A 15,540-nucleotide genomic window follows, 5' to 3' on the forward strand; every position below is an offset into this window, starting at 1 on the left:
AGGGTGACAAAAATCCGAATATAGCACCACAATGTAAATATACAAGTGTAGACCTGTTTCATTTTATTGTTCCGGCTGGTCTAGAGCACTCGATCACCATCTGCCGAAAGAGGAAAGTGCGGGTGCCAAGCTACCCTAGTCCATAATAGGATACGCTCGGCGGTCTGTCCAAAAAGGGAAAAGCGTCGAGCGTTGTCACTTGTCACTGGTCACTGGTCACTTGTCAGTTGTCACTTGCCCAGGTCACGACTCCCTGTGTGGATCGACTCGCCACAAGGCGATGCACAGATCGCCCCTTGATTATTCCTATTAATATAACTTTCGTCAGATGGAAAGCCGTCCACCGGCTGAAAGGGGTTTGCAAGGGGTTTGCGCCGTCTCATTGGCCATCACCGAACGGATCCTCAAGCCTCCACCTCCACTGGCCAGCGCCAAGTGAGGCAGTGTGTGTGTCAAATTTCAATTTCAAGTGGCATCCGAACCTCCCCTATTGGCCTCGATCCCTTAGTCATGACAGCAAACAGCAGTTCGCTGGACAGCCTGCTTGTTTCAGGACCAGAAATATTCTCAGACAATTGCGAATCACCCGCTAAATTATTACGATTTGTGGGCTGAGCCACATCCAGTGAGTGATTGTCTAGCCTAGTAAAGATCGCCTCGATGAATCTGCTGCTGACTCCCTAAACTCAAAAGGGCCTAAACTAATTCTACTAGGAACCGACTTCAACCCCGGACCCCTAATTATTCTTCCTAGAGTGACCGCTCTCTATATCATGCTACCGGCCTCTTCCACAGCCCTCTCCGTCCCGTTGTGCTATCCGCGCCGTTAATCGCCCGACATGATGCGGATACTCATCTGCCAACTGCTTCCAGTCCTTTCCCTCGTCTCCTCCACCGCCGCCCTCACAATCACTTCAACCAATCCCGACTCGTTCAAGGCTGCAGCCACGACGGCTGCAGCCAACGCAGTAGCCTCTTACAATGCCCGACAAAGTAAAGATACTCCCGGTAAATTCGACGGTACGTGGTGGGAAGGAGGCGCCTTTTTCAACTTTCTCATCAACTACTGGCACTGGACCGGTGATAGTCAATACAACGATATAATCACGGAGGGTATGTCTTATCAAGGAGGCAGCAACAATGATTTTTATCCACAAAGTGTCCAGGGTTACATTGTGAGTCTATCGAGTCTACCCTTCATTCGGTGTCTATACTTGTAGGCGGACTACAGCAAGCGGTAGCTAATTCCTCTTTTTTGGTTGATTAGGGAAACGACGACCAAGAATTTTGGGCCTTGGCTGCCATGACTGCAGCTGAACAAAAATTCCCGGATAACCCTAAACCTGGGTCTATAGGTTGGTTAGGTTTGGCGCAAGGTGCTTACAATGACTTTGCTGCTCGTTGGGCGGTCGACAATTCATCGTGTGGTGGAGGTTTACGCTGGCAGTTGGTCCCAACACTGAGCGGCTATGGAGCCAAAAACGCAATTTCCAACGGCGCATTTTTCCAGCTCGCAGCTCGTCTGTATTGGTATACGGGCAATGAAACATATGCCAACATGGCAGAGACAGTCTGGGATTGGAGTGTGCAGTCAAAACTATTCAACAACCAAACATGGTATATCTGGGACATGACGCTCATCTCGGAGAATTGCCAGGATCCTAGTGGCAAACAATGGAGCTACAATTATGGCTCTTATGCTGCAGGTGCCGCATACATGTATAACAAAGTATGATCATCCCGTACTCTTAACACGAACTTTATTGACTTTGATTAAAAAAGACAAAAGCAAATGCCAAATGGAAGACTGGTCTCGATGGGATCCTTGGTATGACATATTCAACATTCTTCCCCGCGCAATACGGCAGCAACACTATGGCTGAGATCGGCTGTGATCCTTGGAAACAGTGTGATCGCGATCAACTCTGTTTCAAAGGCTTGTTAGCCAGCTGGCTCTCAACAATCGCGCTGATTGCGCCCTACACGCAACCGGATATCTTCGAAAAACTGATGGCCTCGGCTGTTGGTGCTGGCCAAGGCTGTACAGATACCCAGTGCGGCCAACAATGGTATGCCCAACAATGGGATGGCACCTCCGGAATCGAGCAGGATATGTCGGCTCTCAGCGTATTCGCCAATGCGCTTGCGGCGTTCCCATACAACGGCACCGCTGGACCCGTGAGCGCAGATAACGGCGGTAACAGTACTGCAAACCCTACCGGTGGCGGCTCGTCTGGCGAGACCCAGATCTCTCCACTGAAGGCCATTACTGGTGGAGATCGAGCAGGCGCAGCGATATTAACTCTCATTTTTTGCGGTGGCTGGATCGCCGCGGTGACGTGGTTGGTTCGTGCTGACATTTTCTAGTCGATATCATTGAGATATGCGTGATTCTATTTTGGTCAATTTTGTATATATCGTATCTATTTTTATAGGAGTTGTTAATTGCATTTCTATATACTGTATTCTGCGAGGACTCCGGCTAGTCTGGAAGTATTATATCAATATTCTTCAATCCATTAAAACACAAAATGTATTCATTACTCTGTTCACACAAACACTAACTAGCTACAACCGTCGGTCATAATCCTGACGTCGATCACCGCCTGACAGCTTTACTGGAGCGGAATCCTGAAAGCTTGGTTAATGCTAATCATCATCTCGGCTCCTCTCGGCAGGCCGGTTTATCTTCAGGGACCTTGAGGGTAGAATACTTAGCCAAAGGCTTTGAGCACATTTTAACAACGTCTCAGAAATTAAGATTTTCTAGTTGAGAAGATAGATATATATGCACAAGGTAGAGTCATAAAAGTCGGTTCCTTTCGGTCACTTTCCAAATGATTAGATTCGCTTTTTGTATTATTTCCTAATACTTTGATGTTTCCTGTACAATTATCTGTACAAAATATATTCTTTGTCTTTACAAAGAATGTAATAGAGATTCTCTCGCATATGAATAGAAGAAAGTAAGATATAATAAGAGCTACTCATTCTGTTATATAAGTTTCATGCGCTATCATAACCAAATATGCAGTCATAGATTGAGTTTTGTGACAAAGAACCTATTGTTTCGGAAATCCTCCTTTATGAATAGTTTCGTAGAGGGCTTTATTTGATAGCATGCTTTTTATGTACAGTGTGGGGAAGAGAAGATTATAATACTAGTCAGGTGGGGGTGAAGTTTTCATTGGTGTCTGTTTTATTGTTGTTTTACCTAAAATTTTACAAGTAATATGAAGGTGCTTGCAACAGAAACTCAGTTTTCGAGGCACTGGTTTCCTACAAACTGTGTCAGTGAGGCCCTCGCTGTGAGACCTGTCTCCGCCTATCAGGGCCACATAGTACTTGGTCATGCGACAGTGTGTAGCCGTTCTCGGGACGCCTGATCCGTTGGGTGGTGATTATATTTTACAATGCATGGCAGATTTGATGGATTGCTCTCTGGACGCCTGATGAATCAATTAGGCAAAAAATTTTATGAATACTTGCGGTATGTATATGTTTTATGGGAAACTCATGATCTATGTACCTTACATGTTAATGTGTACATATGTAACCTCAAGAGAGAGGGCTATACGAAGCCTAATTTTTGACGCTGATTAGATGGACTACTAGGTTGTAGCTCGGAACTAGCCTTACCAATGACTGTTAACTGGTTTCCATAGCGTAAACAAAGATAAAGTCAACTAGTACTCTGTTTCGCGTATAAGTATGTCAGCATCAAAAACCAACATAACAAGAGTCTATTACTTTCATCAATGTTGTTTTCACTGTCACTTTTAAGTCATATCCATGTTACCATTTTGCATCCTTCTTATGAGCCTTGGTCTAAATTTAGGTTACTCTAAATTGAGCTAACATGTATCTAATTCACTATTACTATACCCAAAAAAGCGCCTGGTTATCCAGCCTATTAATATAAACATAGTAATTGTCGCCCCGACTCATCCAATTAAACTATAGAAGCCTTTGATTACTCAGATGGAAGAAGATCTATATTTCCCGTTTCAGGTCTCGAAAGTCACGAGCACATATGTACTCTGCGTGCTCTGTGGTTTTTGATCATTTCATTGTCGGTAAAATTATTGCCAGTAATAGTAATTAGTCGGTCGATATTGGTAATTTTATTGGTTCGTATAGCTGACTACCAAGCCCCAGCGCCATACAGGGTTACCTTAAGTATGGATGCCTGATACAAACATGAGCTGTTATTTGACCCTGATAGTAGCTGACAGTGTAAACACGACTTGGCATTCGGATTCTGTGCGAAGTGACCAATAATATGAAGCTGACTATGGCATGATGCTTTATCTACATTAACCTCATCGTAGGCAATGAATCTACATATAAAATGGGCAGGTTCTAGATATCAGGTGTGGACCACGCAGTGATATACTCATCGGCTTTCCCTACGAATAAAGATGATTTCTTTCACAACCCCCCTTGTCTAGCTCACCACAGTGTTTACTATCGTGACAGCCCTATCCACTGTTGGAAACCAGAACTTGGTCAACCCCAACGGCGAGTACATGCGCACTACGACCATAACAGATGGCAGTATTCTAGGAGGCTACGCAGTTCAAGAAGGCGATAATCATGTTCTGCGGACAGCTCAATCTACGGACGGCGGGGTGACCTGGACACAGCTTGGTATCGTCGACAGCGGACCGTCGGCTACCAGGGAACTCGACAACGCATTCCCCTTTCAATTACCAAGCGGCCGACTGCTCTTCGCGTTCCGGAACCATGACCGCATAAGCAAGGATGTCTTCACATACTACCGTATTACTCTTTGTTACTCGGACAATGGTGGGAATACCTGGAATTACCTCACCCAGATCGATGAGCGAGCTGCTGATCCGAACAATCTCAATGGTTTCTGGGAACCTTACCTCCGACTGTCGTCGAATGGGACCCTTCAGGTTTTCTACTCCTCGGAGAATAGCGCAGCTGATCAAGACAATCTGATGAAGATTTCCATTGATGACGGAAATACTTGGTCTGGCGAGATGCCTGTCTCAGGTCAGGGGATTACTGCGAGGGATGGTATGACTGGGGGAACGAATATTGATGATAATGGGAACTTGATGTAATTTCCCATCGTAGCAGTTATGAAGATCAGGATATACTGACTGCGTAAAGCGGTATCTACGAGACCACCGAAGACGGCCCCTTCTCCGTGAACTACGTTCTCTCTCAAGACGATGGGTTTACCTGGAACACACGCACACGTCTCTACACAGCGGCCAACGGCGCTGACGCCGGTGCTCCACAGATTATCAATGTCGGGGGCACAATTGTCGCAGATTTCATGACGAATGAAGACGGGGGGCAATCTACTACCGTTGACAGTGGGGAGATGAAGGTTATTACGAGCACTGGTGAAGGACAGACGTGGAGTATGCCGACAATTACGGGAAATCTAGGCTCACATTGGCCTGGGATGTATGTCATTGACTCGTCGCACTTTTTGGCGCTTTATTCTCTAGACAATGTCGGGTTGATTACGCAAGAATATCAGTTGTAATCAGCTACATACTTGCATAGGAACATATAAGTCTTGGTGTACATAGTATCACAATAGCACTTGAAAGCTTGCATTTAAGTCGGTTCGAAAAGTTCACTAGATTTCTGCTTTATGAAATGCAAAATGTTGTATGTAAATATTCACAAATAAAGTCAAACACTCATACACTTATATAATCTAGATTTACACCAATGTCCGTTATATTAGTATTAGGCTTCCCTGGGGTCACCAGTACATGATGGAAAATGTTCAATTTTTATTAGTATTAATATGGTGAGGGTTGCTATACCGAATTCACGTTGTGGTGCTATATTCCAACTTTGTCACCCTAATAACATTTCAAGCCCTAAAGTATAGGCTCGGACTACCTGCCATATCGGGCGTCACCCTCGCCTAACCTGCCCCCGCCAGCACCTGCGCACGGTTTGCAACGGCTATTCTCCGAGGCACGACCAAGCGACAAACAACTGATACGGCATAATACCAAAACAGAGAAACGTCAGAGCGTAAGGCGTGAGGCGTTTTCAAAATTTAAATAACATAGCAGAGCCGGCTAACCTGCCCCAACAGTCAAGGATCGCCACGGGCGTCCCTCCCCAAGTTTGGCTTTTACCTATTTACCCTATGTACCGCGAATTCTGGAGATTCTCCGCATCCTCCGCACCTTCTCCAGACTCCGCGATAGCAACCGCCTGACAATAACATTAGATGTACTGCTCAATTCTGGAGAATCTGGGCCCACAGTGATACGAAACACCGGAGATGCTCCGTTTGAGCGGCGTCGAGAAACGGTATCCAGCCAATTGAATGCAAGTTCCCGGCAAAAGGGATACTCGAGGTTGTTCTTTCTGGGGGAATGTGGGGACGAATGAGGGGGGGCAAGCCTTCAGTAGAGTTTACTGGCTGAGTCAGTTTTGATAATTATCCTGACTTGATTTTGAGGGTGTGTATATAAAGGTCTCTGGGCCGCTACAAGCTCCTGCCTTACAGTCCTACACATGCATTCAGCATTATACCGTGCGGTTGCTTGGAACTCGTCAATTAATACGGGTTAGCTAGCCACGCCTTGCTGGGACTAAACATTCTTATCACAATGGGCCGCAAATACTGGGGCGGTTCTGGGAATGCCCTGACTGTGTGGATTTCGATTGCTGCATCAACGGTTCTGATATTCTACGGTTATGACCAGGTCCGTCATCCACATTTCGTTTACGGTCATACCTAACCCGAAAACAGGGCGTCTTCGGCAATGTCTTGATTGGCAAGAACTTTCTCGACACAATGGGCAACCCTTCATCCAATATGCAGGCTACCATGACGTCTGTTTACAACCTGGGGTGTTTTGTCGGCGCCATGTCGACCATCTGGACGGGCGATGTGTTTGGTCGGCCGCGCCAGATTATCATCGGCAGCTCGGTCATTGCTGTCGGCGCGATTATACAGACTGCATCGTACAGTGTTGCACAGATGATGTGCGGTAGGGTCATTGCTGGACTGGGAACAGGCAAGTACATGTATCATCAAGACAGACCTACCATACAACTTTACTGATTAATCATTCAGGTATGAATACCGCAACAGCAGGAGTCTGGCAGGCCGAGACGAGCAAAATGCGAAGTCGCGGAAAACTAGTAATCATCCAAATGGTCTGTGCCACACTCTATAGAAGAAGAAAAAAGCCAACATCTAGCTTATACTTTTTTTTTTAATAGGCAAACTGTATCACTGGCTTCTCTATCTCCAACTGGTTAACCCTCGGGTTCTCCTTCGCGCCTGGAAGCGTGGCGTGGAGATTCCCCCTCGCCTTTCAGATCTTCTTCACCCTGCTCATCTACATCCTCTGCCCATTCCTCCCCGACTCACCGCGTCTTCTCATCCGCAAAGGAAAATACGACGAAGCGCGTGAAGTCATTGCTGCGCTTCAGGGAGACGGCGCAACACCTGATTCGCCAGAGGTCAAGTCACAGTTCAATATTATCAAAGACATTCTTGATCGAGAACACATGACGACATATACCTGGGGTCAGCTACTAACCGGACGAGGTCAGACTTTCCCCCCAAAAAAACTCTGTTTCTGCTTTGACCGGTTATTGACTAGAGGCAGGCCCCTCCGGCGTCCTCCGCCGCATGATCCTCGGCGCCTGGATGCAAGCCATGAACCAAATCTCCGGCATCAACATCACGAGCTACTATATGTCATACGTATTCATCAACGCGCTCAACATCGGCGAATTACTCTCCCGCATCCTCGCCGCCGCCGGGAGCGTCGACTACCTCTTCTTCTCGTGCATGGCATACTTCATAATCGAGCGATATGGACGCCGCAAAGTAATGATGAGCTCAGCTGCAGCGTGCTGTATCTGCTGGGTCGTGATCGCCATTGCGCTTTCAATCTCTGACACCGGGCGTGGAGACCAGTACAAACTCGGGATTGTGGCGGTGTCATTCTTTTTTGTATTTTTCGCGAGTTTCGGTATGGGGGTGTTGGGCGTGCCATGGTATATTCCACTCCATTTCACTCACTCTACCATACCGACTACCTGACTAACTTGATACAAGGCTATATCCAACCGAAATTAATGCCCTCGAAATGCGTACCAAGGGGTCTTCTCTGGCCATGGCGACGAACTGGATTATGAACTACATGGTGGTGCAAGTGACGCCGCCGGGGATTGCGAACTTGGGCTGGAAATTCTGGGTTATATGGGCTTGTATCTGCTTCAGTTTCATCCCTATCACGTATCTCTTCTACCCTGAGACGGCGAATCGGACGTTGGAGGACATTGATCGATTCTTTGAGTCGGAGCCAGGGATCATTGTTGCTTGGAATAAGAGTGAGTCCTATTTTATTTTCTTTCTGTGATATCTTGCTAATGAATGATTAGCGGCGACGCAACTTGAAAGACCGGAGGAATACGCTCGTATGGATGAGGACATTGCTCGTCAGGTAGATAACAGTGAAAAAAAGCTGTTCGGCGATGAATGTGTTGAAGCTGCTGTTCCAGTGCATTAGGAAAGGTTTTAGGAATTCTTTATTTATAGCCCTTTGAGGCTAGACATTCACGTCATAGATAGAACCAATACCAAACAATCCAGAATTGAATACAAATGATGTAGTGAAGGCAAGGGAATCAATATGTAAAGATATCTTAAATATACCAAGAATATACACTTAAAAACAATCCAAAACATATGTTATGATATCCAATCATCTATTCCCACTCGTCATTAACCAGCAATTTTCTACAAATATTGGTCAAACCAGGCACGTCGTAAGTCACGCTGATCATGAAAAGGAAATGACCCAAAATAAAAGGCCAGAAAATAGATGATGGGCAAAAGCGCGGAGACAAAGAAACGCCGATCTATTTCCCAAATGCAACGGAAATGCGGTTTTTTTGCCGAACCGGAGGAATAACCGAGACACATAGTGATAGAATAGACATGGTCTATCAGTATATGGGAAATGCGATGAAATGTAAAATTACCGACTCAAGTTCAACAAGCTCAAAGTGAATCGGCCGTGCAACCGGAAGCTGGGCTGGTGTAATGGTGTTGGAATCATTGCCAAGATCCAGTATTGTAGGTTATTTCTCTTCGTGAAGATGTCATCTCTTCCTCGGTATCAAACTAGACATGTTTATCCGTCTGATGACGAGCAAAAAAATGCTATGAAATTCTTTCATTAGAATTGGAAGTTGTGGAAGCCTCCACCACGTCCTTGTGCGCCGGCAAATGGATTGCCGCCAGCTTGAGCAAATCCACCGCCGCCGCCGCCGCCGCCGCCGTTCATCATGTTAAAGAGAATGTTGGGGTCAATATTAACCCCATGCATACCGCCGTGCATGCCCCCCATTCCTCCCATGCCGCCCATGCCGCCGAATGGTGAACCGCCACGGCCGAACATGTCTGCAGGGTCAATCAGGTCATCGCCGTTATCATAAGCGGCACGTTTCCTAGAAAGGTCAGTAAAAATTCTGTTAAATGGTCTCAGAACACATACTGAGGATCAATCAAAGTCTCGTAAGCCTCGCCAATCTCCTTGAACATTTCATCCGTGGAATCCGGGTTTTTGTCAGGGTGGTACTGAATAGCCATTTTCCGGTACGCCTTCTTGATATCTTGGTCAGACGCGTCCTTTGATACTCCAAGGAGCTTGTAATAGTCCTTTCGCTTGCTCTTCTTGAGTTCAAACTCGGCGTGACGAATGTCCTCCTGAATGCCCTTCTCTCCCGGGTTAACTTCGGCAACATTCTTATAATCCTTGACAGCCTCGTCCCAGTTTCCTGCAGCACCGTAAGCCTTGGCACGGATCTTCTGCGCTTTGACGTAGCCTGGATCGAGTCGCAGAGCTTCGGTGCAGTCTTCAATGGCTTTTTCGTAGTCCTTCAGAGCCAGGCGCGCCTGTGCCCGATTTTGGAGCAGCTTGGAGTTGGTTTCCTTATTAGTTGGGTCAATTTCGAGACCCTGCGTGTACAGTTCAACTGCACGCTGGTAGTCCTTGGCTTTGAAAGCCGCATTACCCTCGTCTTTGGTCCGCACTAACTTCTGCACTCGACGGAGCAATTTAATGCCTTCTTTGCTGTCCGGGTCTAGTCCCAGGCACATCTTGAGGTATTTAACAGCCTGGTCATTGTCGCCTTGTCCGTAGTAGGCCTTTGCTCTGAGCAAAAGCGCATCTGGATCCTGGTTGTTTTCTCGTAGCAACGAAATTGCCACATCGTGTGCTTTGCCGTAGCCATTGTCATTTCCAATCAGCAACTGGGCTTCTCCGATCATCAGCGTCCATTTTCGAGGCGTCTTCGCACCAGCGCCTAACAGAAGCCGGGCTTGCTCAATGGCATACACAACCATGGAGCCACCTTTGCCTTGCGCCAGCGACTCTTCAGCCTGTGTGATATACCTCAGCATGGATTCGGCAGTAGAACGATCTTTGGCAGTAGCAGGAGGTTGGACTTTTGATAGGATATCGAGCGCTTCTGCTGGGCGTCCGAGGTTGGTTAAGATGCGGGCCATACGGTGCATGATCTTCGCATTGCCGGGGTCCAAGGCCAACGCACGCTGTGCGTCTTCTAGGGCTTCCAGGTATCGGTTTGCGGAGAGGAACGCAGCGGCTCGGTTGGAGAGGAAAATGGATGAGTTCGGATTGACTTCGAGGGCTGCATGATGATCGGCGTCTTAGCACGTGCTCGTTTTCTTACCAAATTTTTATTTTTGTTTGTTCCTTCGTAAGAGAAAGAATTGACTGACCTTTGTTATATTCTTGGATAGCGCGGTCATAATCTCCCTGCTTGAAGAATTTGTTGCCGGCCAATTTGAACGATTCTCCCCCGTCACTGCTAGGAGGGCTCGCACGATGTGGTGGTGGGGTCGGGCTGCGATCACTCTCGCCCTCGCCCTCGCCGTTGGACATGCCATTTGTGCTCATGGGTGTGGCATCGGGTTGCGGCGACGCGGTGGCCTCGCGATCGATGTCCATCGAACTGCGCATGCTGTCCTCTCTGGCAGCGGCCATGGCAAAAAGATGTCGACGAAGCTCGTCGGGCGGGAGGTTCAGAGGATGCGAGTCCCGGGTGTGCTGCGAGTTGCGGGTGGACGAGGAGAAGAAGCTGTGCTTGGAGGCCGTCGACGAGGAGCGGCTGTGCGAGTCGCGGTAGGAGAGGGTCGATTTGGTGGGCGACTTGCGAGGCGACACTGAGGTGGATGTAGATGCAGATTTTTGAGGCGAGGAAGTGGTCGACGCAGGGGACGGCGGCGGAATGTCGATGGTCGGGGCGTCCCGGGGCCTTTTTTTCTCTCTAGACCTGGTCTTGCGGTCCTTTTCTTTTTCTCTTTCTCTTTCTTTCTCTTTGCCTTTGGATTTGTCTTTGGTCTTGTCGGGCGACGTCGATTTGGAAAAGAATTGGAGCACCATTGAAGAGACAGTAATAGTATTAATTATTCGACGGCGGCGGGCGGGAGCAATCGAACTAAAACGAAAGCGGTAGAAGACTGACTGCCTCTTTCTAGCTCCGTTTTTCTCTTCTCTTCTTCCTCTCTCTCACGTCGCTCGCTCCCAACAGCAATCACGGTCTGTCGCTCAACAGTGTCTTCTGTCGGTCGGATGGTCTCTGGCAGTGACAAGCAAGACAAGAGTGACAGCAGTAAAGACGGATCACGAGCACGCGGGGCACAGCATCGAAAAAAATACTAATAAGTGACCGAGTGAATAATAATCCTGACACTAACGTTGGCTCTTGCTGCAGTGGAGTCGCCAGCCACCATAAATAATAATAACCTACAATCCAGCAGGCCAGCAAGCAGCGTTCGTCGTTCGTCAACCGGCAGAAAAAGAAAAGAAAAGGCCAACCAAACGGATCCACAATCCCACGCAGTCGACCGACAGTCTTTCAACAGCCCACCGCAATATCCTGTGCGTGAGAGGGCTCCCGGTGTCGTTGGGATGTGAGATGCGTAAGAAACGGAGTGAATGAATAAATATAAAATTCAGAAGCAGAATCGGCACAGGGACGGCGTTGGGATGATCGTAGATGGGCCTGGCTAGCGCGAGCGTCCTGCGACTAAATTAATAGTCAAGCCAGCGAGTGGAATGGAAATCAAATGAAATGGATCGAATGGGCAGCCGGACGCTTTGATAGTAGCAACAATAATGTCGATGGCTGGCAAGATCAATGCAAGCTGCTGGTCCTGATTGATGGGTGACTTATGACTTGCGTGTTGTCTGGCGCCTCCTGAATAAATAAAACTAATAAATAATCATAGCAATAATACCACTACTAATAAGCGTCATCTCTCCACCGCCTTTATGATTAATTAATTGATCATGCTTGTTTTTATTTAATTCCCCACAGTTTGTGAGCAATCTGACTGCCTGTCTTCCATACGCTTCCATAGCCCCTAAGCCTTCAAAATGTTTGCTCTCGTGCTGATATCGACGTGTCAATGTCTACACTATACAGGTAGGATATGTAGTCAATCTTACAATGGATCGTGCATGACTGATGGATTATACATATGTAGGGTCTATTGTACTCGCTCTTTAGTGTTTACTGTACTAGTGGATGCCACGTAACTAACCTGCAAGCAAACCAAACAATCAACCAACCAACCAGCATGTGTATTCATATGAACAGCTTGAAATCATTACAAGTCTATATACCCATGTCTGAAGTACAAACAATCATGACTCGCTAACCAATCAATCAATCAATCCATCAATCAATAACCAACAGTCCAGTCAGCAGTACATGTGTAATACCGCCGCCGTCTAGTATTAGTATTTAACTCACATCAGAGCAGCGTCTGGAAATTTGCCATGGTTCGCATCACCGCGTTCCCATCGTTCCTACCGCTACCACTACCACCGTCCGGCACCGACAAGTACAGCGGATTGTGGACTGGGTCGAGCAGCTCAACGAATGGTGCAGGCGTCGCGAGAGGAGAGGCAGAGGACTGGTCGAGCTGCAGCGAAACGGTGCTTTCGATACGGTGCTTGTCCTTGTCTCTGCTCCGGGACTGGCACTGAATAATGTCAACAATAAGACAAACAAATCTTGTATATGTATAGATATATATTATCGACGAACCTTGTATGCGTGTCTAAACCACGTCGTGCCTTTCTTTTTAGAACTGATCAGCGGAATCCATTCGCCACAGCTACCACAGAGCCCTTCCCACATATCTTCCTTGTTGCTGCTACTATTAGTACTGTGGTGCTCCCCCTCCGCGCGGCGGATCTCTCGTGGCGCCTCAAAAGCCTGCCCCGTTGCAGCGCTGACGCCATGCGAGAAACTCTTGTCGTACCAGAACGCCGAGTTCTTGAGCACCAGCCACCGTCCCGGTTTGCAGATGCCGCACCATCCTTCGCGCTTGTTGCCGTGGCCGCGCACCCAGCGCGGCGTGTACAGGTCGTTGTCGAAGCGTAGGTCTTGCTCGTGCGGCATCAGGCTTGGGTCGTCTGGGTGCATGTCCTTGGCCACCGGCGGCTTGGGTTCTTCGGACAATGGGCCGAAGAGGTCGGGTGGTCCTTCTGATAGACGGGTGTAGTCGTTGAGATGCTGGCTGTCGCCGTCGCCATTGCTGTGCAGTGATTTGAGCATTTTGCGGGGATGATGGTTTGAACCTTTCTGCTTGTGTCGTTCAGGACTTGAGCCGAGTGTTGGTGGTTGGCTTGAACTGGTCATGAGTAGGGAGTTGTTCGGTATGAATGATGGAGGTGCTGAGAATTGGTAGGTATTGGGCGTGATATGCTCCGGCGTCCGAGCCTGCCGTGCCAGAGGTGACGGTCGCCTCGCTGGCGTGGCTGATGGGCATGACACAGGGGACCAGCAACGGCGGGTATCCTCAAGATTATAAGGAGCAGCGAACTGGTTAGGACGGGGAGATGGCGTTCCTCGGGGCCGTTTTATGCCTCGAGCCAGCTCTGACTGTGATTCTGACTGTGAACACCGAGGAGAAGGCGCGGGCGATAGAGCCGTCAGTGAACTTGTCGAGGTGTATTCCGAAGAGGGACAGGAAATTGTGTCTGGGTATACTAGAAAACCCGGCTCCGTCGCTGGTGCTACTAACTGACCCGTGTATAGAGGTGAGGTGTTTGGATAGGTTGCGGACAAGTTATAGTCAGGTGAGAATAACTTTGACTGTGGCTCTGTACTGCCCATCTGCTGGTACGCGTCCGGGTAAAGAAGGCCGTACTGCCAAGTATACAGATCCGTATTTAAATCGGAATACATATTTGGCTTTCCTATGTCCACAGGACCGATGGCTAACACAGTCAACTTACTTTCTATCTAAAGTAATGGCAGAGTCTGACTTACGGTCATTTAGTGAAGGAGTATACAAATACCCATTTCCAGTGGCATAATCATGGCTCTGCCCAAATCCATTCCACGGTTGCTGGTGCGGTTGACTAGTGAGCTGACTTGACGCATACATATTCTCATGCATCACTCTCGCCTGTTGCTGCTGTGGTGGCGGCTGCTGTGGTGGCGATTGCCGTGTGTGATAATACGAGGACGAAGCAGACTGGTGGAAACCTGGTGGACGCAAGCGAATACCAAGGGTTTCCATCGTCGACGACATTGTCCTCTTCGGAGGGGGGTTTCGGGGAGGATCTCTAGGGGCCGGGGATTGTTGCGAGGGCATTTGCCAGTAAACACTGTCGATATCAACACATCACCCTCATAGAGTAATATTGTTTGTAGAAGACTTACCGCTGCCCAGTGTTGCCGTTCATCTGCTCTGATGCTGTGTGGTGCGTATAATAACGAGTCGATCAGATGATATATAAGAATCAAAATCGAGGATAAGATTAACAAAATCGAAGCTTTCACAAAAACATAAATAAGAATAAGCATAGGTAAAAATCAAAGCAAAGCAAGTAAGTAATTCATGCACGAAACCCACCAAGGTCAGTCAACGTGGGGACGCGAGTAATTTAACAACAATAATAATAACACCCACACTCACCAAATCAAGCCAAGCCAAAATCCAGATCGAACCCACCCAAGATCAGATCAAGTCATCCACCAGCACATCATATCATGTTATGATAGGCTCCGAATGGATGATCCAAGTTCGTGGTCTCGATAGTCCGGTTCGTTCGTCGCCAGACAGTTACAGAAATGCCCATCACAATCCCGTACATATGTACCCCGTGCCAGCCTAGCCTAGTCTTGTCTTGTCTTCGTCTCTAGTTGTCAGTTCCGCGTGCGAACCGACTGCTATGATCGAACGAGCGCCACCAGTTCGTTCCCCCCGTCTGCCAGACTATGTGTGAGCGTGTGTGCAGTCTCTGAACCCTGCTGTCCAAATTTAGATCTCGGTACAACCTCGCCTCACCAAGTTGTCCCAGAATCGCAGGATAGGAAGAAAAGGAATGGAGCAGGATGAGGGGCTTGTGTGTCATATACATGCAATTCTGCTAGGCTGCAGAAGATGAAGCACGCGTTCTGTCGAGGAGCTGAAGGGGAAGGACGTGGTAGTCTATGTCTTAGTCAGGAACTGGCGGCCGA

General features: G+C 48.0%; 5 protein-coding genes across 5 annotated transcripts; 3 read left to right on the plus strand and 2 right to left on the minus strand.

Annotated features, from left to right (window-relative positions):
* Nucleotides 1-842: 842 nt before the first annotated feature.
* Nucleotides 843-2,367, plus strand: BGW36DRAFT_399594 (putative glycosyl hydrolase; the record flags this gene model as incomplete). Its single annotated transcript, XM_046218538.1, has 3 exons — nucleotides 843-1,175; nucleotides 1,268-1,729; nucleotides 1,783-2,367. The coding sequence occupies 3 exons, from the start codon at nucleotides 843-845 to the stop codon at nucleotides 2,365-2,367; spliced, it is 1,380 nt and encodes a 459-aa protein (XP_046068677.1).
* A 1,967-nt stretch (nucleotides 2,368-4,334) lies between these two features.
* On the plus strand, nucleotides 4,335-5,527 carry BGW36DRAFT_399595 (glycoside hydrolase family 93 protein; the record flags this gene model as incomplete). The annotated part of the gene is made up of 3 exons (XM_046218539.1): nucleotides 4,335-4,359; nucleotides 4,480-5,089; nucleotides 5,143-5,527. 3 exons carry the CDS (start codon nucleotides 4,335-4,337, stop codon nucleotides 5,525-5,527), a joined length of 1,020 nt encoding a protein of 339 aa, XP_046068678.1.
* Nucleotides 5,528-6,422: 895 nt separating this feature from the next.
* BGW36DRAFT_27957 (putative MFS sugar transporter) lies at nucleotides 6,423-8,655 on the plus strand. The gene is made up of 7 exons (XM_046210209.1): nucleotides 6,423-6,716; nucleotides 6,764-7,031; nucleotides 7,091-7,173; nucleotides 7,240-7,570; nucleotides 7,632-8,025; nucleotides 8,087-8,361; nucleotides 8,413-8,655. The coding sequence occupies exons 1-7, from the start codon at nucleotides 6,621-6,623 to the stop codon at nucleotides 8,538-8,540; spliced, it is 1,575 nt and encodes a 524-aa protein (XP_046068679.1). The 5' UTR covers nucleotides 6,423-6,620; the 3' UTR covers nucleotides 8,541-8,655.
* A 557-nt stretch (nucleotides 8,656-9,212) lies between these two features.
* BGW36DRAFT_430551 (uncharacterized protein) lies at nucleotides 9,213-11,441 on the minus strand (the record flags this gene model as incomplete). The annotated part of the gene is made up of 3 exons (XM_046220858.1): nucleotides 9,213-9,483; nucleotides 9,531-10,686; nucleotides 10,778-11,441. 3 exons carry the CDS (start codon nucleotides 11,439-11,441, stop codon nucleotides 9,213-9,215), a joined length of 2,091 nt encoding a protein of 696 aa, XP_046068680.1.
* A 931-nt stretch (nucleotides 11,442-12,372) lies between these two features.
* BGW36DRAFT_410007 (uncharacterized protein) lies at nucleotides 12,373-14,935 on the minus strand. Its single transcript, XM_046219126.1, has 5 exons — nucleotides 14,740-14,935; nucleotides 14,344-14,684; nucleotides 13,114-14,312; nucleotides 12,548-13,048; nucleotides 12,373-12,486 (listed from the first exon to the last, which is right to left on the minus strand). The coding sequence occupies exons 1-4, from the start codon at nucleotides 14,760-14,762 to the stop codon at nucleotides 12,818-12,820; spliced, it is 1,794 nt and encodes a 597-aa protein (XP_046068681.1). The 5' UTR covers nucleotides 14,763-14,935; the 3' UTR covers nucleotides 12,373-12,486; nucleotides 12,548-12,817.
* Between the last annotated feature and the right edge of the window lie 605 nt (nucleotides 14,936-15,540).

The sequence above is a fragment of the Talaromyces proteolyticus genome (assembly GCF_021365285.1).
Source record: "Talaromyces proteolyticus strain PMI_201 chromosome Unknown BGW36scaffold_10, whole genome shotgun sequence".
NCBI classification, from domain to species: Eukaryota; Fungi; Ascomycota; class Eurotiomycetes; order Eurotiales; family Trichocomaceae; genus Talaromyces; species Talaromyces proteolyticus.

Bases quoted from the DNA above. Each gene is read 5' to 3' on its own strand.
- BGW36DRAFT_410007 (XM_046219126.1), bottom strand. From the start codon at position 14,762: ATGAACGGCAACACTGGGCAGCG. The intron at 14,685-14,739 runs GTAAGTCTTCTA...TGATATCGACAG, and splicing joins AACGGCAACACTGGGCAGCG to TGTTTACTGGCAAATGCCCT. The intron at 14,313-14,343 runs GTAAGTCAGACT...TACTTTAGATAG, and splicing joins TACTCCTTCACTAAATGACC to AAAGTAAGTTGACTGTGTTA.
- BGW36DRAFT_27957 (XM_046210209.1), top strand. From the start codon at position 6,621: ATGGGCCGCAAATACTGGGGCGGTTCTGGGAATGCCCTGACTGTGTGG. The intron at 6,717-6,763 runs GTCCGTCATCCA...ACCCGAAAACAG, and splicing joins TATTCTACGGTTATGACCAG to GGCGTCTTCGGCAATGTCTT. The intron at 8,026-8,086 runs GTATATTCCACT...ACTTGATACAAG, and splicing joins GGGGTGTTGGGCGTGCCATG to GCTATATCCAACCGAAATTA.